The sequence below is a fragment of the Antechinus flavipes genome, chromosome 2, assembly GCF_016432865.1.
Source record: "Antechinus flavipes isolate AdamAnt ecotype Samford, QLD, Australia chromosome 2, AdamAnt_v2, whole genome shotgun sequence".
In the NCBI taxonomy this organism is placed as follows: Eukaryota; Metazoa; Chordata; class Mammalia; order Dasyuromorphia; family Dasyuridae; genus Antechinus; species Antechinus flavipes.
The window spans coordinates 373,820,429-373,845,998 of NC_067399.1; the positions used below are offsets into that span (position 1 = coordinate 373,820,429).

At 33.6% G+C, this 25,570-nt stretch overlaps 1 protein-coding gene across 7 annotated transcripts in view; it reads right to left on the reverse strand.

Annotated features, from left to right (window-relative positions):
- The window catches only part of PPP2R5C (protein phosphatase 2 regulatory subunit B'gamma), a 202,231-nt gene that overhangs the window by 24,871 nt on the left and 151,790 nt on the right, over nt 1-25,570 (reverse strand). For all 7 annotated transcript variants that reach the window (XM_051978353.1, XM_051978355.1, XM_051978356.1 and 4 more), the window contains 4 exons: nt 13,083-13,142; nt 10,394-10,502; nt 5,570-5,623; nt 1,082-1,252 (listed from right to left, as the gene is read on the reverse strand). In XM_051978353.1, coding sequence (XP_051834313.1) covers nt 1,082-1,252; nt 5,570-5,623; nt 10,394-10,502; nt 13,083-13,142 — 394 coding nt within the window. The remainder of the gene's footprint in view (nt 1-1,081; nt 1,253-5,569; nt 5,624-10,393; nt 10,503-13,082; nt 13,143-25,570) is intronic.

A 25,570-nucleotide genomic window follows, 5' to 3' on the forward strand; every position in this document is an offset into this window, starting at 1 on the left:
CACTCACAAAGCCTCATCAGTTAAGTCCTCATCACTTTTCTCTGAAATGACTATAATAATGTCCTAATTGATTTCCCTGCCTTACATCTCTAATCCACTTTCTCATCAGGTACCAACCACTTTCTCATCAGGTTCAGTTCTATGTCACTTCCTCTCCTCAAACTCTTGTAGCTACTTATTATCTCCAGGACCAAATATAAAGTCTTTTGTTTTGTGTTTAAAGCCTAACACAACTTGGCTTTTTCCTACTTGGAATGGGTCTTAGAAATCATCTATGAGAATTCCCTCATTTTACAAATGGGAAATTGATCTTTGAAAGAGGTTTAGTGATTTACCTAGATACTTAGCAGCAGATAGGGATTGAATACAGGTCTCCTGAAGCCACATCTAGGTTTCTTTCCTGCTGCATCTCACTCTTTCATTATTACTTATCTGAGAAAATTATGAGTGTAGTATTAGGGATCAAAGTCAAAAAGCAGGAGTTGAAGAAGGGATGGAAAAGACAAACATAAAGGCACAGAAATAATGACACATTATAGGAACATGGTAATGAAAGGAATGGAATGAAAAATTGGGAATGGAGGCAAGGTCAATGGGAAATTTGTTTAGAGGACAGAAAGACCTGTGTATGTCTAAAAGTGGAAGGGAAGGAGCCTGTGGAAAAGAAGAGACTGAAGATAATAAATGTGAGAAGTCTCACTGGAAAAGAGAAGAAATATAATACAGAGACTGCTTGGTTGCAGTCTTGCAACTGCTTGGTTTAAAATATTATGCCATGTGCTTTGGAAGCAGGGCTTTATATGAAGATGATAACTGGCACTGGTTTTAGAAGTCAGCAATATTCTGTCTACTTTAATAAAAAATGAAGGAAAATGAATCTGAAATGGTAACACAAAAGAAGCTAATATGTTTTATAGCATGACCAGTCAGAATAGTAAATATTCATTAACTTTTATTTTACAATGAATAACTTTGGCACTGTAGCAAAGTTTGATGCTCCATTCAAAAAGGCACAGCTTTCAAAAGTTAAAAAAAATTCACAAAGCTAATTACTCATTATGTTTTTCTAAACAATACACACCTGGAAATGTGGGCTGGAAACACATTTGGCTAGTTGTCTGAAAAGAGGTTCCATGACCTTTACAAATTCAGATGGTTCAATAACATCTAAAATTTCCTCTAATTCATTTAAGAACATGACTTCTTTTGGGCTATGCGTCTTTGGCCAGTATTTAAGAAGTGCCATCACCACCTAAGAAAAGAAAAATCACATTAAAATTCTGTACACACAAGGTCCTTCAATTCTCAATCTACATAGTTGATATTAATAAATTATATAATGACACAAATAAAGACAAAGTTTTTGTATGATTGCAGAAAGAAGGATGATAAAGGTAATAGTTTCAGTCTCTTAAAATTGGAAAATGTTACTTCTGATTTGATCTAAATCCAGGTTTTAAGTTTATGTAATTAACCCTTTCTAGTTAAATTGTCCTAAAGTTGATTTCTTGAATAAATTTTCAAAAAGGAAATAAAATAAGTGGTCAGGAGTAATAAAGAATAAAGGGAACTGGGGCAACTAAAAATAGATGAATATGACTGATGTAATACACTATTTTATTTGTAGACTGGACCAGGTACAGAATTTTCAGTGACACATGAAGACATACCTTTTGTGTCCTTTATATTATTCCCAATTCTCGATTCCATTATTCAGAACAATAAGGATCTGGACTTAGTTTTGAAAAATTTTTGTACCTTCAAGAACTTTTCTTATACAAAGTAACTATTCATTTCTAGCTTAATTCAGTTGTGAAATTTTTACAATAGAATTTTTTTTTTAAACTTTTTATTGACAGAACCCATGCCAGGATAATTTTTTACAGCATTATCCCTTGTACTCACTTCTGTTCCGATTTTTCCCCTCCCTTCCCCCATCCCCTCCCCCAGATGGCAAGCAGTCCTTTACATGTTAAATAGGTTACAGTATATCCTAGATATAATATATGTGTGCAGAACCGAACAGTTCTCTTGTTGCACAGGGAGAATTGGATTCAGAAGGTATAAATAACCCGGGAAGAAAAACAAAAATGCAAGCAGTTTATATAGAATTTTTTTTTCAAAAAAGGTACTCATATGAGCCAATGTAAGGTATCTCCCTATTTCCCACCCAAAATTTACAATTTTGAAGGAATTCGGACAACAATTATAATAACATAAAAACTCAAGTTTCCATAGCTCCTTATGTTTTATAATTATTATCATCTCTATTGTACATAAGAAAATGGAGGCTTAAAGTTAAGTGCTTTGACAAGGTACACACATGACTAGTGAAGATTGGAAGTCAGCAACCAAACTGAGGTCTTCTGACTCTGAGTTTAGATGCCTTTCTACCATGTCATGCTGTCTCCCTAAAAATCACTTTACACATCTACTATTTTTCCTTGTTCACTTGTATAATGAAATCCTATTGTTTGAAATAGAAAAAAAATCTGTGAGGCATAAAATAGAAATTGGCTCTGATATTAACTCTCAAAAATTTCTGAGAATAACTTACAGAGCTAATATACAATTGATCTGAAGGGGGCAGCTAAGTGGCCCAGTGCATTAGCCCTGAAGTCAGGAGGACCTGAGTTCAAATCTGATATCAGACACTTAACATTTTCTAGCTGTGTGATCCTAGGCAAGTCACTTAGCCCCAGTTGCCTCAGGGGGAGAAAAATTTGATTTGAAGGAAGCAGAACCTGACAATTTAGATCCCTGTATTTGATAATGCTCAGCTATTTCTGTGAATTCAAAATGTAATAGTATTTATTTTTTTAAAGAAAGTGAATTGCACTGGGAATGCTAATCCTGATCAACAATGGTTACTTACTTTTGAGTGCAATTCAAGAAATAAAACTTTCCTATAGGAATTAAATTTCTAAGCTAATTTCCTTGGAGATAACCTCTTACTATGAATCCTCCCGATAGCCAAGCTTGGCAAGATTACTAATGGTCCTAAGACCCGAATTTCGAAGAACTGAGGTCAGGGGGTTTTAAGACTTGTGGTTTCTCTTGCTTTGGAATTTCCCCCTTGACTAGGCATGATAGTGGGAAGTGGGGGAGAGGAAATTCATTATATGTTGGGATTTGGTTCATAGTGGGAAGTGGGGGAGAGGAAATGTATTATATGTTGGGATTTGATTCAAGACTTGTATGTTGGCCAGGTTTATTCAAAGACAAATGGAAGAGAACTACATATTTCACTTTTGTAGGATGTATTTTAAGGAGGTTAAATACTTAGAAGTGTTGACTTTTTTTTTTCTCCTTAAAGAAAAATTTGTGTGTAAGCTCAGAAATCTTTTAAAGCTTGATAAACATTTTATAAAAGAATTGAATGATAATGTAATACTAGATGTTTTAAAATCCCTTAAATTTTTAAACAGAACTATAAAAAAAAGAAGCACCAGTAGTAGTGATAAACATCTCACTTTGGAGAATATCTTAATATAACATATACTTTACATATATTTATTAAAATGCAAAAATCAAAATATGAGATATCAAATATATTAAAACATTTATTTAAGAATAACCACTAAGTATAAATATTATATTTTTGTCAATTTTTATTTAACAGAATGCCTAAATAACATAACCTGTGTTTCAATATCATCATCACTAAAACAAGTAATTTGAAAAGCACAAGATCCTTTTGCTAATTTTAAATACCTTAAAGTACAGAATGTATATAATGTACTAAAGTTTTCCTAGATATATTAGTAAGAACAGAATATTATAATTTACAGTACTTTTCCTAAATGGCTACAAGTCTAATAGAGCTTCAAAAAAAGACCTTGAGGTAGAATTAAATATTTTTCCTCTGTGACTTTATAGTTTGAATGTATCACAAAGCTTTGGGTCCCATTTAATTTTAGGACCTTCCATTGTCCTTTAAGGTGACAACCAGTACTATAACCTTGACAACTAATAGAATATCTTCAATGTTCATAGTTTTCATTTAATTCCTGGGACAGAAAAAGAATATAATAATGAAATCTCTTTCTGAGTCTTTGATCTGAAGAATAGAATATCTTGCAAATATAAGAAATAGGTTATGCCACATGTTTTTTTTAAAAAAGTGATTCCATATCAATTATGCAGCTGCATTTCCACCATCAAAACATGTCTTTAGTTTGGTTAAGGAGGATAAAAATGATGTATCCTCTGCATGGCATTCAGTACCTCAACTGTGCTTGATATTGAAGTCTGATATGATTTGGTACAATTCCTTCCAAAGTCTCAGACACAAATATGGCAGATAGTTCCTGGGAATCCTTTGTGGAGAATGCAGAGTAAATGTCACTCCTTAAGATGGCTGGAGGCAGGGATTAAGTCAGACAGTGCTCTCCTTCACCTGGTTTATGAGCGCATCACCTCTGTAGCATTTTTTGGTGCCTGATGGATGATGACCAAGAGCTTTCTCTTGTACTGTGAGAAATTTAAGGGGATACATCTAAGCATGGAAATTAGAAGTCTGATGTGTGGCATAGGTTTTAAACAAAGTTACCTGAGGGGAAATCAGTGTTGTCAACTTGTGTTTGAACTCCCCTGAATTGACCTGACAATTAACTCATTCTTACAGATTTTTAACATTTTTGTTTTCTATGTTAAAATTGATACTACAGTAGTGAAACAGTATAGTCATTAAGAAAGTTTCACTTCTATGCATTTTATTTTGCTAACTACTTTAAAAAAATCATACTTTTCCACTGGTATCTAAATATACAATTCAAATTTAAAACTATATCCTGAAATTAAAATGACAAAGTAGACAAAAGCAGGCAATCCAACTAACAACTGCTAAAAGTTCTAATTGTGAAATAGTCATCATAAAACAAACTGAAGAAGATTCTTACTTCCTCTACTCCCCAGGTCTATAGACAGATTTTGAGATGGGAGAGTAGAAGATTGCTTGTTAACTTGGAAGGGGAAAACATTACCTTTACTTATTAATTTAAAAAATTGTATATTATTTTTAAGCATGCAGATTTCACCAAATTGCAAATTCCAAGGAGTCCAGGACACACCAAAAACTTAAGTGACTCCTGGACTAAAAGCCCTTTTAGTTATAATAGATAAAGGATACTTAATTTTTATACCATATTTATTCTGGCCTGATGGATATGTAGAGTAATTTTAAAAAAATCATAAAAATGCTTAACAGTGGGATTAAAATATATGTGCTTTAATCAAGGTACTTATTAAAATACTTTGAGTGCAAAAGAAAAAAAAGGACTAAGTAAAATTTAAGACGAGAGAAAATAGTTTTTATTATAACAAGTGCTTATTGCTACAGAACTAATTATTATAGTTAGTGAACTATCTTTCAGTTGGATCTATAACTGGATTAATTTTATAGCTTAAATAGAAGCAAATGAACGTAAAAAGCTTATTTATCTTTAATGAATATAATTCTACAATTTGTTAACAAAACCACACTGTATTATATTTACACTTAGCAAATACATATACATTTTCACAATATAATTGTGAATTTGACCAAAATAAAAAAATATATACTTACTGGTTCAGTAAGTGTGCTGTCCTTTTCTAAAAATTGAACTACACAGTATGCCAGCTAAATAGGTTAAGAGAGAAAAGATATATTAATATTTCACTATTTGATAATCACCTATACTATTTTCCTAACTTCTATTATTTAGAAAGTAGTTAATAAATGAGAAACCTACCAGAAGCCCACCCAAATTGTAAACATATATTTCAAAGCAGCTATTCCTAATATTTTCTTATAAATAAAATGTCTTATAAATAAAAGGGTTTATTATCATGGCCATTGGAAGTAGGTTAGAAATCCTGATAGAGAGGCATAAAGTCTGATTAGGGAAATAGGTGAAGGTAAAAGAGAGGTTGACACTGGAAAAGAATGTTCCAGTGGACAGAGGCCTTTAGCATGCCAAGCATAGGGCTGGCATGTTTGCAACGTCTGCAAAGAGAGGATTTTAGTTTGGCTCTTTTATAATAAGGGGCTTTGATTACAAGCTGAAGGGGGCTCGTGAGTGGAGTCCCAAGTTGGCTCTTAGTTGGGTTTCAGCTTGAGCTGGAATTTGCTGAATTCAATGAGTTTCAGGGCTGAGCCAACCAACCCACACCCAGATAACAAGGATGAAACTGTCCCTCGGGGAGGGGTCCGTCACTGAGGCAGAGTTGAAGGAGATTTTCTCCTTTAAGGATCTTCAGAGTTTTGGGGTCCCCTCTTCATTCCCCCCTCAAGCAGTCAAAACTTAAATTCAATTAAGGGAAAAAGGACTTAGGGCAGGGTCCCTTATTGAGGCAGAGTTGAAGGAGATTTTCTCCAAGGATTTTCAGAGTTTCGGGGTCCTTTTTCAATTCCACAATTATTTATTGAGGGCCTATTATGTACATGTCCCTGAGGGGAAAATACAAAGAGAAATGAAGATGTTATCCTTCTCCTTAAGGAGCTTACAATCTAGGAATGGAGATAAGCACAAATAATTTTGCAGTGTTCCATTCCTCTAGATTATATAACTTTTTTGGATAGAGAGAAGATTAGAGTTGTATTTCCTGAAACCTTATTACCCTGATAATCTTGAATTGTGCAGTCATTTCAAAGCATTAGCAAAAAAATGAATTTATTAACAACATAAAGATTAAATTCAAACTGTTGTCAGTATAAAGTGACCAAAATTGTCAGGGGAAAAGAGCCAATGGTTCTCCAGATTAAGTGGCATTAAAAAAAATTAAACCAAACTAAAATTGAAGCTAGACTGATCAAATATGAATGTCAACAGAACAGCTGAAGGTGTAGTATCATACTAGAAACTGGGAAAAGGGCAAGGAGAAATTGTGGAATGCTGATTTAAAAAAAAAAAACAAACAAAAAACCCAGTAAATATTTCCCTCCCTCTTTCTCCTCCCCTTCTTTTACAGGAAAAAAAAAGTCACTGTAAAACATGAAAAGAGCCAATATTAGCATTCTGGAATAAAGACAATTAAGAGTTCATATATGAAAAACTTTAGCACACATTTCACCTGATTCTTTAGAAAGATCCTTGAAATGTTAAAAAACAAAACAACAAATAGTAGATAGAGGCTATCCTATAACATGGCCAAGGGATAAGTATTAGACAAAGGAGTCTCTGGGCTCTAGTCCTAGGTTTTTCACTAACTCATGGTTGAAAACTTAGGCCAGCAATGTAGCCTCTTGATTCAGTTTTCTCTTTTTCTAAGGGAAAAATATAATGCTGATGCTTTTAAATATATTACAATTACATGTTACATATATATTTGCTGATGTTGAGAAAACCTGAAATAAATCTTGTATACACATTCACACAATATATATATTTATAAGGCAAAGTGAGGAATACTGTTTTTCTCCTTGTCAACAGCCAGATAGCAACAAAAACCAGGCTTAAAGATTCTTGATTCTCTCAACCAAAAAAAGACAAATCTTCATCTGAATTCCAGTTTCATATTTCCATCAGTCTGTTAAATATTTCTATTGTTATCTCAAACTTAGTGTATCAAAAACTGAACCTATTATTCTCTAAAACCCATATTTTTCTCCTCTTCCTCCATCCCCTGACCTCTGGGTCTCCTGGCCCAACAAAGTTTTTTTCTGTTACTAGTATCATTATACTTTCATAACCCAGGTTCAAAAAGTTTTGATTCTTTCTTCTCTCACCAACCACTACTAAGACCACTAATCAAGAGTATTGTAAAAGAACAATAAAAGAGTCTTAGAAGGCCTGAGTTTGAATCCTGCCCTTACTAGGTACTAGCCTTGTGACCTTTAGAAAGTCAGCTCACCAAAGGGTTTCCTTTTGTATAAAATGAAAGGACTGGACTACAGTAGGGGTTCTTAAAACTAGGATCCATGGATTTATATTTTTAAAATTTAATAAATTATATTTCAATATAACTGGCTTCTTTTATAATTTTACATGATTCTGAAAGAGGTTGATGGGCTCTGCCACATAGCCAAAGGGGAGAGAATCCCAATTCTCAGATGCGATTCCCTTTCTCATTGAATTCCTGTTTGACCTTTCCTATGAATTCAATTATTTCCTAACTTGTAAGAGAGTTATGTTTGTCTTATCCTTTCATTAATATGGAAGCTCTTTGAGGATAGGAATTTGTATTATTTTATCACATGACTCTTACTAAAGAGTAGATACTTAATAGTTTTTGAATTAAATGTCTGCCAAAACTAGTGACTATTTAAGTGGCTGATAAAATGCCAAAATCTAATTGTTTGAAAATACTTAACTGAGTCCTCTGATGAATATTAACACCTACTACACCAAAGTCACCTATCTGGTATCTCTCTGGTTAGATTTATCTATAATACTTCAATGATCAACAGTCCAGTGTTTCATCAGTGTGGGTCCTGCAAACTGAAAGGACTTCATGCAGACTGAAAGCCTTCTATATTTCAATAGTGTCCGTGAGTAGTTGTAGTGAAAAAAATTTACCACTTAAGTACACAACCTGGAAATGTGCCTGAGTTTAATTATACTGTTTCTCAGGCAACAGATATCACTGAGCCCATACTCATAGCTTTTCTAACTTGTTAGGGCCTGTCCAAGTTTTCATTCTGCTGCAAAAGGCTCCAGGAACTCAAGCTCACCTTTGTTCTACACTGAGGCACTGAAATGGGGTTTTATGGAGATTGAAGTACTTTTCTATAATATTCCTAATAAATATCATCTCCCAAGAAGCCAAAGTAAATTATATTTGAATTAACTTCCTACAATAAGTTACATGAAGCTAATATGTTCCTAATTTGGATAAGGAAAAACAGATGCTAACTTCTGAAAAATATCAGGAAGCAATGTGACAGCTGTTAACAAGTAGGTGCTTCAAATCTTTTCAAATTCTGTTTTCTACCTGCTGATCTAACATATAGCATGATTCAGAGAAGTGCCTGGATCCACATAAAAAACCAATGTTTTTAATGTTTTACATTTTCCCTTTGAAGCTCTGTCTTGGGTCCTTGTCTTGTCTCCCTCTATACTATCTCCCCTGGTGATCCCATCAGCTCCTACGAATGCGGATGACCCAGGAAGGGTATGTGCAGCCTGAATCTCTCTGCTGAGCTCCAGGAGGTATCTTAAATGCTGCATTCTAAAAACAAAGCAAATTAGCTCCCCCCCACCCAAACTCTTCCATTTCCCAATCTTTCCTATTACTAATAAACCAATTATAAATGAACAATAACCACAAAATGCTTAGTGGAATTCAGACATGCTAGGATTCCATGCATTTATTAAAAAAGTTTAAAAGAATCAAAATTTAAAACTGTTTTTAGGTGTGGACATTTGTTGTCCATACACAAAAGTGTTTGGTAAGAAATAAGTTTTTATATAAATTCTTCAAGTTGATTGATGGATCAGTATTAACATGCAGAACTAGAAGTCTTCAGGGACAAGTTGGTGGATTTTATCCTCGGATTGGATTCAAGCCAAAAATATGTATATAAGGGTCTGTGACATGTGTTAGGGAAAATACAAAGATAAAAAAGGCATAGTTGTGTTTCAACATTTTTTATCAGTGACTCTGATAAACACGTGATTGGCATACATGCTGACCAAAACCGTGACTAACAACAAATCTGTGAGGGATAGCTAAAGTTCTACAAGAGACAGGATGCTCAAATAGCATTGAGAACATGGTATTCAATTTTTATCATACTTTAATAAGAAAGCATTGAGAAACTAATGAATAGGGAAGGCATCAGAATGGTGAAGAAAAAATATTTCATGAAGTTACAGTTAAAGGACTTGAAGATTTTTAGGTGTGTGTGATGAAATTTGTCTTAAAATATCTGAAGGAAAATCATGTTGAAAAGGATTTAAATTTACTTTCTTTAGCTTCAGAGAAAAGAATGACAAATAACTGTAAGTTGAATATAAGTTTCACAGAAGTAGAACTTGGTTCTATGGAATGTGTTGACATGCCTAGAAATATTCAAACAGAAGTTGGTTATCGGTGGCTGGGATGTTGCAGCAAATATTCCCTCTCAATAGTATGACCTTTTAGATTCCTTCCAACTTTGATTCTTCAGAATTTGTGAGTTGCATTCCTTAAAACTATTAAATATAACTATATTTCAATTCCATATTTCTAATTTTAGTGCTTCCATTTCTGGCCCTTCAAATATAAAGGAAAATAATTGTATTACTAATCCTTTAAATAACTATTTAAGAGGCAACACCTGTGTTAATGTAAATCATCAAATTTAATTCAATAAAGTAATATTTCCTTTAAAAGATGCAAGGTCTTGAGTGTAGCATATTGTGTTAATGAAACATACTTGTTAACAACTGGACTCATCCACATAAAGTAGCTAATGACTCCATTGTACCTGAGGATGGTAGACACTCAGTGATTTCACTTTGTGCAAAGGTAATAACACCTTCAATAAGAAAATCTTGTGCTCTTCTTTTAATGGTAAGGCAAATCCATTTATTATGCTGGAAAAAAAAAAGATTTGGTTTAAAATTTTAATATATTCACAAATTTAAGATCTGCAATTTTGTCATTTTTTTCCAGAACTTTTTTTTTTTTTTTTCTGAGGCAATTGAGATTGAGTGACTTGCCCAGGGTCACACAGCTAGTAAATATTAAATGTCTGAGGCTAAATTTGAACTCTGTCTTCCTGACTTCAGAGCTGGTGCTCTATCTACTGAACCACCTAGCTGCCCCTCCAATTCTACTTTCACATGGAAATCCTGAAGGTAAGTCAGGCTTCTTTCAAAAGGGAAAAACACAGGAAATTTTAATGTTAAAAAAATCTTTTTAGAAGTGCAGGCATTAGAACCTTGATAGTTTTGAAGAAATTACTACTAGACAGCTTCAAAATAAAAAAAAATAAGCTCAAGTAGATTGTCCTTCTAAGGGGAAAAACAATCAACTTGTTATGTTACAGTACAAGATTTGATATATTGTTTACAAAAGGATTTTCAACTGTTCCATGGAAGCCTGCAATACCTTGATCTATTCAATTATATATCTCTTTAATTGGGGAAAGAAATTCTGCATTTTTATCAGTGATCTGTCAAACTTTAGGCTTTCAAACTGTTTTCTTTAACATATTTGGGCTCATTATTCCAGCATTACAAGAACTTAAAATGTAAATCCAATAGAAGGAAGACATGAAGGCCTCTATCATCTTATAGGATGATCCTTCTTGTTCCATTTAGCAAACTAGATGTTTGAAGTTTGCGTGTCAAATAACAAACATTTACAATTGACTTATTTGATTTTATATATTATATTTATATAATTAAATAAGCATATATAAATTTTATTGATAAAATATTAAGACTCATTTATTCTAAAAGAACCTAAATTGTTTTTTCTCTGCAATCTATTGTTCGAAAATCCAAACATCCTATCAATAACTCAATACTTATATAATGATTTCAAGTTTGAGGAGTGCCTTACATATATCTTTTGATGTGAATCTCCCCAAAATCCTGTCAAATAGGTGCTACTATCATTATCTATTTTTACAGAAGAGAGTAAATGAATTCTGAGGAAGGTGGCTTGTATAGCTAGTGGAGTATCTGAAGCAGGATTTGAACTCAGGCAGGTCTTTTTGATTCCACATCCAATGCTTTTTCCATTGTTCCACTTGGCCATCTTTACTAGTCAGAAGGGGAAACTATGAGAACTTGCTGATTTGGCATATTAAAAATGGTATAGATCAATGGTGTCAAACTGAAAAAGAAAAAGATCCTTACAACTGCATAGTAACTTAGAAAAGAACAAATTCACATGATATTTATTGTGGTGATTTTTATTTAAATATTTCCTAATTAAATTTTTATTACTTAAGACTTTTGAAGGCCCCAGACTGTGAATTGGCAGTTCTGAGTTAAAAAATAGTGATAGTGATAATAAGAACTCATATTTTGTGGTGCTTCATGGTTTACAAAAATGTTCTCTTCATAGTAGTTTTATGAAGTGAATAGGAAAAACAGTATTTCTCTTGTACAGATAAGAAAACTGAGGCACAGAAAAGTTAAATAACAGCAAATGATGGAGTCAGGATTTGATTCAATCAGCACTACTTCTTAAATACCAATTAAGTGCAGGGCATTAGGGATACAAAGAATGAAACAATTCCTATTCTCAAGAAACTTACATTCTCCTGGGTATTAATTCTAAGCAAATTCTCCAGAGAATAAATGATTTGCCCAGGCAGCCAGTAAGGAAGAGAAGCAAAATTTGAACCCAGTTTTTCTTTAATCTAAGGACAGTTCTCTAGTCACTATAGTATGATGTTTCTTCCTCTGCTTTAATAAACAAAACCGAAAACCCACATAAAAAAATATCAAGAATATTTTTTCCTGATTTCTCTAAATAGGGGAGATTTTCATTAACAGAGATAATGAACATTCACAATGTTATAATGTGCATTCAATACATTTATGTAGTTCATGTAACTTATGAAATCAAAGGAAAATGGGAGTATTAATATTTACATCTAATATCCTACCTAAATGACAGTTTAATAAAATGGTTAATAAAATTTTTTGAATATTTATGTTTAGTTGTTTTTTAAATTATTATAGCTGAGGTTTAACATTGGGTTTCCAAGATGACTATACTGAAACACAACAAAGGGATGCATACAGAAAAAAACCCATTATTATGCCACTTTCCTTTCTGAACAGATCCTTAAGGCCCTCTTCTCTTTTATCCAGAGAACCTTCTCTTATAACAAAAATGAGGTGTGGCGGGGTAATAAAAAAAGGAGGAAGAAATCACTTCAGGAAAAACATCACATCAGTTGACTCTAGAAATATATTTAGTATTCTACCTCCACAGTTTCCAAATTGAGATACTATCTTGATATATGAAAAGAATAAATTTAGCCTTTCATAGTAAATAAAATTCTGTATATTATTCTTCTAGATGAATTTTGAATAATTATGGTAAAGGATTGGCCTGAATGACTGTGAGGGCCCTATTGAGTTATCCAAAAAAAATGGTTTAGAGAACACAAAAAACAGAAATCTCTTATGCAGTTACCAGTAATAACTTACCTTCCCAATATTTCCAGTAATTCTGCTATGCCATTGTGATGCTCTGTTTCATAAATAAACCTGGGGGGAGTGGATGAAACATATTTAAACAATTACAATTAAACATGTGAAATATATAGTAACAAAAGCCCAAAGAGAAAAACATTTTTCAAAGTGAATGAAGCAATCTTTAATGCCAAAAAAACGACCTGATATTTGTTTAAGAAAAACGAATAAACACTATGGCTGATTTTGATGGTAGTAATCATTATGAAGACACACTAACTATGATGATATTATTTTCTCAAAGTACATTGGTCTTCTATTTGAACAAATGATAAAACTCTTCTACACTGACTCTTAGTTTTGGAAATAGGAACATTTCTGTGCACCCAATGATGCTTTTTGAATTGGATTAATGTATCCAAAAAATGTGTATTTTTAGTACTCTCAAGTAAGAAAGTTTAGAGTACAAATTTTTAGAGTTAGGTAATTAAAAATTTTTTTTTACATTTCAATTTAGTTTATTTTCAAAGCAAATGCTAGGAAATATGTCCACATAGATGAGTTTTCATTTTATAATACTATTATCCCTTCCACGATGTGCTATATATGCATATATATATATATGCACTATATATGGTGGGTTGGCCTAAGATATTATACTGGCAGGATTTAGATATCCATTAAGGCAAGAAAAGGATATTCTTATGACTGATAATGTCAAAGAAAATGCTTTAGGAATGAACCTGGTTTATCTCAGGCAGAAGTGGGGAATTTATAAAGCCCATGAAATCATTTGCATAATCAACTGCAGGTGATGATAGCTTGAAAGGTACGTACCAACAACCTTCCAGTGGTTGGGATTTTGTACGGCCCACAAATGATGTTACAAATATCTAAATAAATCTTAGCAGAAAAAAGGTTCTCCTCTCCTCCCCAATCTAGGGAATGATGAACCATTACTACTCTAGCTAGAATTGAGGTTCTGTATAGGGGAGTAATGGGAAATAAGGTCAGAAAAGTAGAGTGGAACTAAGGACTCACTGAGGACTTGTATACTCTGTTGTGTTGAGATCTGATATTTCATCATCAATGACAAAACTTTGTTCTATTAAATTTCTAATTGCATTTCTCCTTGACTCAAACATGTAACATTCTAACAAGTATTAGTTTAAAGAAAAAGTCACTTAGGCAGCCCTCTTTGTAGTGGCCAGAAACTGGAAACTGAGTAGATAGCCATCAATTGGAGAATGGTTGAATAAATTGTGATATATGAATGTTATGGAATATTATTGTTTGGTAAGAAATGACCAACAGGAAGATTTCAGAAAGGCTTGGTGAGACTTACATGAACTGATGCTGAGTGAAATGAGTAGGACCAGGAGATCATTATATATTTCAACAACAATACTCTATGATGATCAATTCTGATTGACCTGGCCCTCTTCAGCAATGAGATGAACTAAATCAGTTCCAATGGAACAGTAATGAACTGAACCAGCTACACCCAGCGAAAGAACTCTGGGAGATGACTAAGAACCATTACATTGAATTCCCAATCCCTATATTTTTGCCTGCCTGAATTTTTTATTTCCTTCACAGGCTAACTGTACACTACTTCAGAGTCCGATTCTTTTTGTACAGCAAAATAACAGTTTGGTCACGTATACTTATTTTGTATTTAATTTATACTTTAATATATTTAGCATGTATTGGTCATCCTGCCATCTAGGAGAGGGGGTGGGGGGAAGGAGAGGAAAAACTGGAACAAAAGGTTTGGCCAATTGTCAATGCTGTAAAATTACCCATGCATATAACTTGTAAATAAAAAGCTATTAAAAAAAAAAAAAGAAAAAGTCACTTAGCAAACTTCAATAAAAATATTTTCTACATTTTCAAAGCAAATGCTAGTTAATATGTTCATATAGATGAGTTTTCATTTTAGTATTTAAGTAAATAACTGAATATTTTATGATAATTCTTGATTATTCATTCAACTGCACAAATACTACACAAATAGTGCTTATGTAGGTCAAGATACTATGAGAAATGCAAAGAAGCTTAACACAAGGTCCTTGCCTTTTAGGAGTTTAAAATACAGTGGAAGGACAGTACATGCAATCAACAAAAACAAACTGCTTCAAGTGAATGGCAGAATACTAAGTCTGATGCATTAGGCTTTTAACGGGTAAGAAGATGTCACAAAAATTAATAAGATAATCCTAAGCCTTCAATGAACCCTAACTGTGGTTTATATTTAGAAAAAGTAGGCAAATATAAAGTAGAATGTGATAAAGGAACAAAAGAAATACAAAGTACTATTGCATAATTTTAAGATTCAGAAGTGACCATCTACTCTAAACCACATCCAAAAAGGAATCCCCCATTTTGACATACCAGACAAGAGGATAACTAGTTTTTGCTTGCAAACCTCCACTGAGAGGAAATCCACTGGTTCTCCAATTATTCTAATAGTTAGGAAATTTTGGTTACTTCAAGATTAAATTGGACTCTGCTCCTGGGTTCCTCCTTTTGGGTCCTACTAGAAGTGGTCTAATTATTTTTTCACAGGACAGTTTTTCAAATGTTTGAAGAAAGCTATCATACCTGACCTAAGGATCACACTAAGAATCCCAAGTTCTCTCTAATGCTGAATGCTACCAAGCTTGGAGGCTACTAAAATTCCTAAATCTTTTCAAACAACTGCCTAATTGTCTTTCCATATATGAAGCTGATCATTAAAAAAAAAAACCCAAGGATAAACTTCATAATTATTCCCAATGAATTTCATCTTATTACATTTAGGTCAATGCTAATTTCTCAAGATCTTTTTGGTTTAGTGTCATCATAAATACATACATACATACATACGACACAACTGTTGGTTACCAAGACTCTCTGCTTGATATTGTCTGAAAATTTAATAAACATGCCACTTGGGTGTACCTTTATCCAAGTAAATGATAAATATATTAAAAAAAAACAAACAGCACAAGATCAAGCAAGGATCATGAAAGCACTCTACTGGAGATCGCCTCTAGGGATGACATGGAATTACAAAATATTTCTCTTCTATTCTGGCAATTCAGATAGTTTTGAATTTGCCTTTGTACATTATTAGCAGCCTAACTCTCTCCAGGAGTTTATTATAGCCTAAAAAAATTAAACTAAATTTAGGTATATTCTGTTTACAATTTTCCCCTGATCTATTGGATCAGTAACTCTGTCAATGAGCTAATGCTAAAATGCTTGCTATATGCCAATCACTGTGCTAGGCAAAATGTCTTTTAAGAGGCTTAGATTTTATGAGAATGACTGAAGAGGAAGCAAAATTATTCAAGTATGGACCTCTCTTGAACAAGTTATGCTTATTCCTTATAATCAATGCCTACTTTTTTTTTTTTTTTAATGAAGTTTAGGAATTTGAGTCAACCTCACTGGCTGATGAGAAGAGGAGAAATAACTTCACATATGGCAAGACTGGGAAGATTCTAAGAAGAGTTGGCATTTGAGACAGGTTTTGATAGATCAAAGATTAGAGATGGGAAAGAAAGTGAAAGAGCAAGCAGACTCTAGGCAAAGAAAACAGGAGCAAAAATTTTCAGAGGCAGGAATGTAAGATATATTTGCAGAGCAGTGAATGATCAGTTTAAATCAAAAGTGTGAGCAAACTGGTAGAGACAAGTAGGGACCAGTACCTTTGGGGCCTTAATTCACAGGTAAGGAGTTTGGATTTTTTCCTAGTGGGCACTAGAGAATGAATGAAAGGTTGAACAGGGAAGTGACTATTCCAGAAGTATTGTAGAAAGATTTAATCTGGCACAAATATCGGAGGAAAGAAAGTAAAGACATTAGTTAGGAGTTTACTGCCACTGTCTCTACAAACAGTGAAGGAATAAGGATGGATCATGGCAATGTCAATGGAAAGAAAGGATCTGAAATAAATTGAGAAGAGAGAATGAGGAAAATTTGAAGACTGATATAATGCTGGGGACAAATCAAGAGGAAATAATGATAATAACTGACGTATATAGTGATCCCAGGCTTGCGTAAATGCTTCTGTCAAAAGAACACTGTGTGATTGGGATTATTCTCATTTACAGATCAGTATACGAATTTTCTCAGAGTTAAGGACACTTGCCCATTATCATACATGTCTAAGGCAGGTTTAGAAACAGGTCTCTTGATTCCATGTCTAGTAACCTATCTATTTTTTTATTTTATTTATTTTTTATTTTATAATAACGTTTTATTGACAGAACCCATGCCAGGGTAATTTTTTTTACAACATTATCCCTTGCACTCACTTCTGTTCCAATTTTTCCCCTCTCTCCCTCCATCCCCTCCCCTAGATGGCAAGCACTCCTACATATGTTAAATATGCCGCAGTATATCCTAGATACAATATATGTTTACAGAACCGAACAGTTCTCTTGTTGCACAGGGAGAATTGGATTCAGAAGGTAAAAATAACCCGGGAAGAAAAACAAAAATGCAAATAGTTTACATTAATTTCCCAGTGTTCTTTCTTTGGGTGTAGCTGTTTCTGTCCATCATTTATCAATTGAAACTGAGTTAGGTCTCTTTGTCACAGAAATCCACTTCCATCAGAATACATCCTCATACAGTATTGTTGTTGAAGTATATAATGATCTCCTGGTTCTGCTCATTTCACTTAGTATCAGTTCATGTAAGTCTCTCCAAGCCTCTCTGTATTCATCCTGCTGGTCATTTCTTACAGAACAATAATATTCCATAACATTCATATACCACAATTTACCCAGCCATTCTCCAATTGATGGGCATCCATTCAATTTCCAGTTTCTAGCGACTACAAACAGGGCTGCCACAAACATTTTGGCACATACAGGTCCCTTTCCCTTCTTTAGTATTTCTTTGAGATATAAGCCCAGAAGTAACATTACTGTATCAAAGGGTATGCACAGTTTGATAACTTTTTGGGCATAATTCCAGATTGCTCTCCAGAATGGTTGGATTCGTTCACAACTCCATCAACAATGCATCAGTGTCCCAGTTTTCCCGCATCCCCTCCAACATTCATCATTATTTTTTCCTGTCATCTTAGCCAATCTGACAGGTGTGTAGTGGTATCTCAGAGTTGTCTTAATTTGCATTTCTCTGATCAACAGTGATTTGGAACACTCTTTCATATGAGTGGTAATAGTTCCAATTTCATGATCTGAAAATTGTCTGTTCATATCCTTTGACCATTTATCAATTGGAGAAGGGCTTTTTTTTTTTATAAATTAGAGTCAATTTTCTATATATTTTGGAAAGAGGCCTTTATCAGAACCTTTAACTGTGAAAGTGTTTATCCAGTTTGTTGCTTCCCTTCTAATCTTGTTTGCATTAGTTTTGTTTGTACAAAGGCTTTTTAATTTGATGTAATCAAAATTTTCTATTTTGTGATCAGTGATGGTCTCTAGTTCATCTTTGGTCACAAATTTCTTTCTCCTCCACAAGTCTGAGAGATAAAACTATCCTATGTTCCTCTAATTTATTTATAATCTCATTCTTTATGCCTAGATCATGGACCCATTTTGATTTTATCTTGATATAAGGTGTTAAGTGTGGGTCCATGCCTAATTTCTGCCATACTAATTTCCAGTTATCCCAGCAGTTTTTATCAAATAACGAATTCTTATCCCAAAAGTTAGGATCTTTGGGTTTGTCAAACACTAGATTGCTATAATTGACTATTCTGTCTTGTGAACCTAACCCATTCCACTGATCAACTAATCTATTTCTTAGCTAATACCAAATGGTTTTGGTGACTGCTGCTTTATAATATAATTTTAGATCAGGTACAGCTAGGCCACCTTCATTTGATTTTTTTTTTTCATTAATTCCCTTGAGATTCTCGACTTTTTATTGTTCCATATGAATTTTGTTGTTATTTTTTCTAGATCATTAAAATATTTTCTTGGAAGTCTGATTGGTATAGCACTAAATAAATAGATTAGTTTAGAGAGTACTATCATCTTTATTATATTCACTTGGCCTATCCAAGAGCACTTAATATTTTTCCAATTATTTAAGTCTGACTATTTGTGTGATAAGTTTTTTGTAATTTTGTTCATATAACTAAAATTTTAACTTTGGTAGAGTCCCAAATATTTTATGCTGTCAACAGTTATTTTGAATGGAATTTCTCTTTATATCTCTTGCTGTTGGATTTTGTTGGTGATGTATAAAAATGCTGAGGATTTATGGGGATTTATTTTGTATCCTGCTACTTTGCTAAAGTTATGAATTATTTCTAATAGCTTTTTAGTAGAATCTCTGGGGTTCTCTAGGTATACCCTCATATCATCTGCAAAGTGTGATAGTTTGGTTTCCTCATTGCCTACTCTAATTCCTTTAATTTCTTTCTCGACTCTTATTGCAGAGGCTAGTGTTTCTAATACAATATTGAAAAATAATGGTGATAGTGGGCAACCTTGCTTCACTCCAGATCTTACTGGGAAAGGTTCCAGTTTTTCCCCATTGCATATGAGCTTACTGACAGTTTTAAATATATGCTCCTGACTATTTAAGGAAAAGTCCATTTATTCTTATGCTCTCAAGTGTTTTTATTAGGAATGGATGTTGGAATTTTATCAAATGCTTTTTCTGCATCTATTGAGATGATCATATGGTTTTTGTTTGGTTGGTTATTGATATAGTAGATTATGATAATAGTTTTCCTAATATTGAACTAGCCCTGCATTCCTGGTATAAATCCTACTTGGTCATAGTGTATTATTCTGGGGATGATTTTCTGTAATCTTTTTGCTAATATTTTATTTAAGATTTTAGCATCAATATTCATTAGGAGATTGGTCTATAATTTTCTTTCTCTGTTTTCAACCTACCTGGTTTAGGTATCAGTACCATGTCTGTGTTATAAAAGGAGTTTCGTAGGACTCCTTCAATCCCTATTTTTTCAAATAGTTTATTTAGCATTGGAGTTAATTGTTCTTTAAATGTTTGGTATAATTCACATGTAAATCCATCCGGTCCTGGGGAATTTTTCTTAGGGAGTTGGTTAATAGCTTGTTCTATTTCTTTTTCTGAGATGGGACTGTTTATAGTATCCTATCTATTATACCTTGCTGCCTTTGAAATTTATGAAGAGCTGAGTCTAGGTGACTGGGAGAATGTAGAAAGCCACCTACATTTCAAACATTTTAGTTTCCTCTTAGCTTCTATTCTGTCATTCACAGAGCTCAAAAGATGTTGCCAGGCAATCCAGTTGCTATATTTAGCTGCTTCCTAACCTTTTACATTAAGGTAAAATGATTTTCTTTATTTCTCACTTGCTCATGTGCTTCCTTCCTTCTCCCTCTTTCTTTCCCTCTCTACCCCACCTCTTTCTTCCTCTCTCTCCCTTTCCCTCCCTTCTTACTTCCCTCCTCTCTCCCACCAAAATAGTTTTCAAAATTGCAAACATTGTGTTTGTATGAAATTCAATCTTTTAACATAAAATAGTGATTTTTTTTGGCAACTGAAGTTTTTATTTTATTCTCTCAATAGTACTTTATTTTTCTAAATACATATAGTTTCCAAATTTTTCTCCCTCTCTCTCTCTCACCTTCCCCTTCCCTAAGACAGAAAGCAATCTGATCTAGATTAATAATATGTGCTGTCCTTTTAAACATATTTCCATATTTGTCATACTGTGAAAGAAAAATCAGACCAAAAGAAAAAAATGAGAAACAAAACAAACAAAAAGGTAAAAATACTATTCTTTCACCCACATTCAGTCTCCATAGTACTCTCTCTGGATGTGATTGTCATTTTACATCCCAAGTCTACTGAAACTGTCTTGAATCACCACATTGCTTTGAAGAGCCAAATCCATCACAATTCATCATCATATAATTTTGCTGTTCCTGTGTACAATGTTCTGGTTCTGCTCACTTCACTCAGCATTAGTTCATGTAGATCTTTCTGGGCTTTTGTGAAATCAGTCTACTCATCATTTCTTAATGAACAATAATATTCCATTAATTCATATAACATAACTTATTCAGCCACTGCCCAATTGATGGCCATCCACTCAATTTCCAGATCCTTGCTATTCCTTGCCCCTACAAAAAGAACTGCTACAAACATTTTTACATATATGGATCCTTTTCCCGTTTTTATATTCTCTCTCTGGGATAAGCAGCAGTAGTGAGACTGCTGGATTAGAGGATATGCACTGTTTTTATAGTCCTTTGAGCACAGCAACAGAGGTTAAGTAACTTGCCCAATCACACAGCTAATAAATGTTAAGTATTTGAGGCCATATTTGAACTCAGGTCCTCTAAGACTACAAGGTTGGTGCTCTGTCCATTATGTGAAAAATTGATTTCTTAAAAGAGAAGTTATATGACAGAGGATTCTGGGAAGATGGTGCAGTAGGTTGGCAACTTGAAAGCTCTCCAGGTTTCTCCCTGAGAACTGAACAAATCTGTACCTCAGGGCAAACATAAGAGTGGGTAAAATCAAGAATACTTGGAACAGAACAGGGGTCCTGCTGATTCAACCTGACAAGATCTGAAGAAAGACCCTGGACTGGAGATTAGCCTGTCAAAAGTGCAAACACCTCTGGGAAACCTTGTCCTAGAATATGATAGAACATTAGAGCAAAGTAGAAATAGAAAAAAATCCACCAATCACCACTTCAAAGAGATCTTTTATGGAAAACACACAGGAAATTTTGAAACCCTCTAGATCCAAAGAGAAAATTTTTCAAGAAATAAGAAAAAAACAATTCAAATATCCTGGAGCTGTAAGAATTGTACAAAACTCATCAGCAGTTACAATAAAAGGCTGCAGGTCCTGGAATCATATCTATAGACAAGCAAAAGAACTAGACCTGTGGCCAAAAACATCATGTCCAGCAAAATTATTTGTAATTCTGATTGAGGAAAAATGGACATTCAATCATACTTGCAGATTTTCAGGATTTTCAATGAACCAAAGTCGAACTCAGCAGGAAATTTAACATAGAAGAGCCAATACCAAAGGGCAATTTTAAGGAACTCAACATGAACAAACTGTGTAAACATGGATAAACTGGTTATGGTTTTTTTTAATAAGGGAAATGTACATTGTATGTTTAAGATTCAGATCAAGAATAAGGTAGCTCAAAAGGAAGATTAGTAGCAGAGTTAAAGTAAAAATGGTAATCATGTTATACAAATGAAATGCAAAAGAATAGATACAGAAGCATTTAGAGAAGGGCTCATAGTTCTGAAAATCTATTCATAGTGTTTAATAGACAACATTACATATATGCCATGAAGGATATAGCACCCTCCAAAATCCAAAAGAAATAAGTGGGGAGGGATGGGTGGATGGGGAAGCAAAGGTTGAAGGAAGAAGATAAAGAAGGGATTTGTGGGTGGTTAAGTAATAAGCAAGGCAAATTAGGGAGCAGAATTTAACTAAAGAATCAGCAGGGATATGAAAACGCGCGCGCGCGCGCGCGCGTGTGTGTGTGTGTGTGTGCGTGCATGTATGTATGTACAAATATGTATATATGATAAATATGTTTTTATATTTAATTGCAGTTTGCTGATGGGTGGGTGGAAGGATAAAGGGGGAGAAAGAATAAAATAAATAAGGTGCACAGCAGAGAACCAAAGAACAATTTAAAAGGAAGAAAAAATGACATTCATGAATATAAATTCTACTAAAATATATACTTTCTTGATCTGGTTAATTTGTTGCTATATATTTTGAATCCTCCTTGATGTTCTGCTAGGCACATGACAATGTTCTCTTTTGTTTTGCTTTATTTTGTTTTGTATTCCTTTTCTGTTGTTCTTTTTTTCTTACTCTTTTTAAAAATAAAATAAAGAAAAAAGAGGAATCATGTAATGATTATATCTAAATTATTCTCCTGATGTGATTTTACCTATTAATATATTTCTTTGCAAGCTTGCAAGTTGCTTAAAAACAAAAGCAAATTCAAATTCACTTTGTTTGAATATCTTCTCATCTCATATTATCATCTCAATAACATAAATATAGAAAACATGTAAGTTTTCAATGTAGTTTAGATGGAGAAGGGGAAGGGAAGAGACTGAGAGAGGAAGAAGATCTGTGGAAAGTACATACATTCATTCATCATACATTCAAGAACATTATGAAATTGAGTTCACAATTTTTATCTTCTTACCAAGTAATCCTTAAACTCAACCAAAGCAACTATGTTGTGTTTGTTTTTTTTAAAAGTTAATTTTCAAACTTAGTTTTATAGCTCAGAATAAAAGTCTGGAAAACATATACACATGTTATTTACTAAAAAATATGAAAGAGGGATTTAAATTCATTATTTAATCCGGAGACAATTTCAAGTATTTGCAGTGTTATTTGCATATAGTAAAGAAGTTTATATTAAAAAAAGATAAGAAAGGAAATTTGAGTTTAAATAGCAACACAAAGAATGTACAGTAGAATTCCATAAAGATGATTTTTATCAGAATTCCCCCTCCCTCCAAAAAAAAAGGGGAAAAAAGTACATAAAACTATTAAAGGTCTTTGAAAAATAGGATAAATTTAAAGCTTATATGTGGCCATACCTACATGTGTTAAAGTCGGAGACTCTGTCCAAAACAATTCTTAGTTCTTATACTTATAGCTTGGAGATTCAGAAATTTTTCTTTAAAGAGACATTTGGAGCAGAACCAGGAGATCATTATACACTTCAACAATACTATATAAGGATGTATTCTGATGGAAATGTATAATGACAGGGCTAGCAGCCAGGACACCCCAGAATCAGCTGGAGTCAGGATAAGCAAAAGTCCTTAATCTTTATTCTTGGTTTTAGACACAGGATCGAACAGGATAGAAGCGATTGAATCTCCGCAACCACCTTCTCCCTCATCTACCGCCAAAGAGTGTTACCCTCACTTGTCTTACTCCACCCCCTAGTCCCTCCTACAATTCTCTATACACCAATCATTGAGCCAGTACAGATAGTGGAAAAGACCGTTTTCCAAGCATATGCCCATAGAGTATTGTCCAATCAGTAGTTAGCTTCAAGTGCTTAGCAGTTCCGACCTCAGTGCATCAACCCAATAGTTTCAGCTCTCTAGAGAAATGGTTATCTTCAACAAAGAGAAGATCTAATTCAGTTCCAATTGATCAATGATGGATAGAATCAGCTACACCCAGAGAAGGAACACTGGGAAATGAGTGTAAACTGTTTGCATTTTTGTTTGTCTTCCCAGGTAAACAACCTTCTGAATCCAATTCTTCCTGTGCAACAAGAGAACTTGTTCAGTTCTGCACACATTTTTGTATCTAGGATATACTGTGACATATTTAACATGTATAGGATTGCTTGCCATCTGGGGGAGGGGGTGGAGGAAGGGAAGGGAAAAGTCGGAACAGAAGTGAGTACAAGGAATAATGTTGTAAAAAAAAAGTTATAATTATTAAAAAAAAAAAGAGAGCCATTTGCAAAAATAAAGATACTGGGTTTGTATGATTATATTTCAGAAAAAATTTCTTTCTTTTAAAAAAACTGATCTTACAAATGCATCTAATTTTAAAGCAGTTCTATTATGAATACTTGAAGAATCTGTGATTCTTCTGTGTAGGCATTCCTTCCACAGACGCATTCAAAATTTAGCTAGCAAACCTTTAGACAGCAGAGATTCTGATTACCAGATCCATATTCAAAATCATTCCAGCTGGGTAGAACTTGTTATGCTATGAGCCTCTACACCATGATGTACCACTGGAGCAGGACTTTAAGAGTTTCCATTATGAAGTCTCTTAAAAATCCCTCCATTATGTTATCTTTTGCCACAAAAATCAGAGAAATTCTGTTCTCCCTTTTCTCTGAGCTAACTTTATGCACTAATCTGGCATCTTCAAATATGTGCAGGTTTCTCCCAATCTTAAACACTTTCAACTTGATTCTGTAATCTCTTCAAGTACATAACTCATCTCCTTTTTAGTCAAACTAGGGGAAAGGATCACTTAATTTTTTTTCTCTCCATTGCTTCTGATCCTACCATTTGAATGAATGAGGCTGAATAAATGAACAAATTAAAGTATTTATTAATTATTTAATCTGTACAAAGCACTGTGCTAAACTCTGAGAACAGAAATAAGGAGGAAAAATGCAGTCTCATTTCTAATATGATAATAAGAGCTCATATTCTAATGAAGGTTTCAGCTGCAAATCAGATGGAAAAGTAGCAAAGCAGAAGTAAAGGCCACTTTTTCTTTTTAAAAAATTATTTATTTTTAATACATGAATCATGTTGGGAGAGAAAAATCAGAGGAAAAAACCATGGGAGAGAGTAACAAAAAAAGAAGTGAATACAGCATGTGTTACTTTACATTCAGTCTCTATAGATCTTTTTCTGCACGCAGATGGTATTTTCTCTCAGTCTATTGGGATTGCTTTGGATCACTGAACCACTGAGAAGAACCAAGTCTTTTATAGTGGATTATTGCACATTCTTGCTGTTACTGTGTACAGTATATTTCTA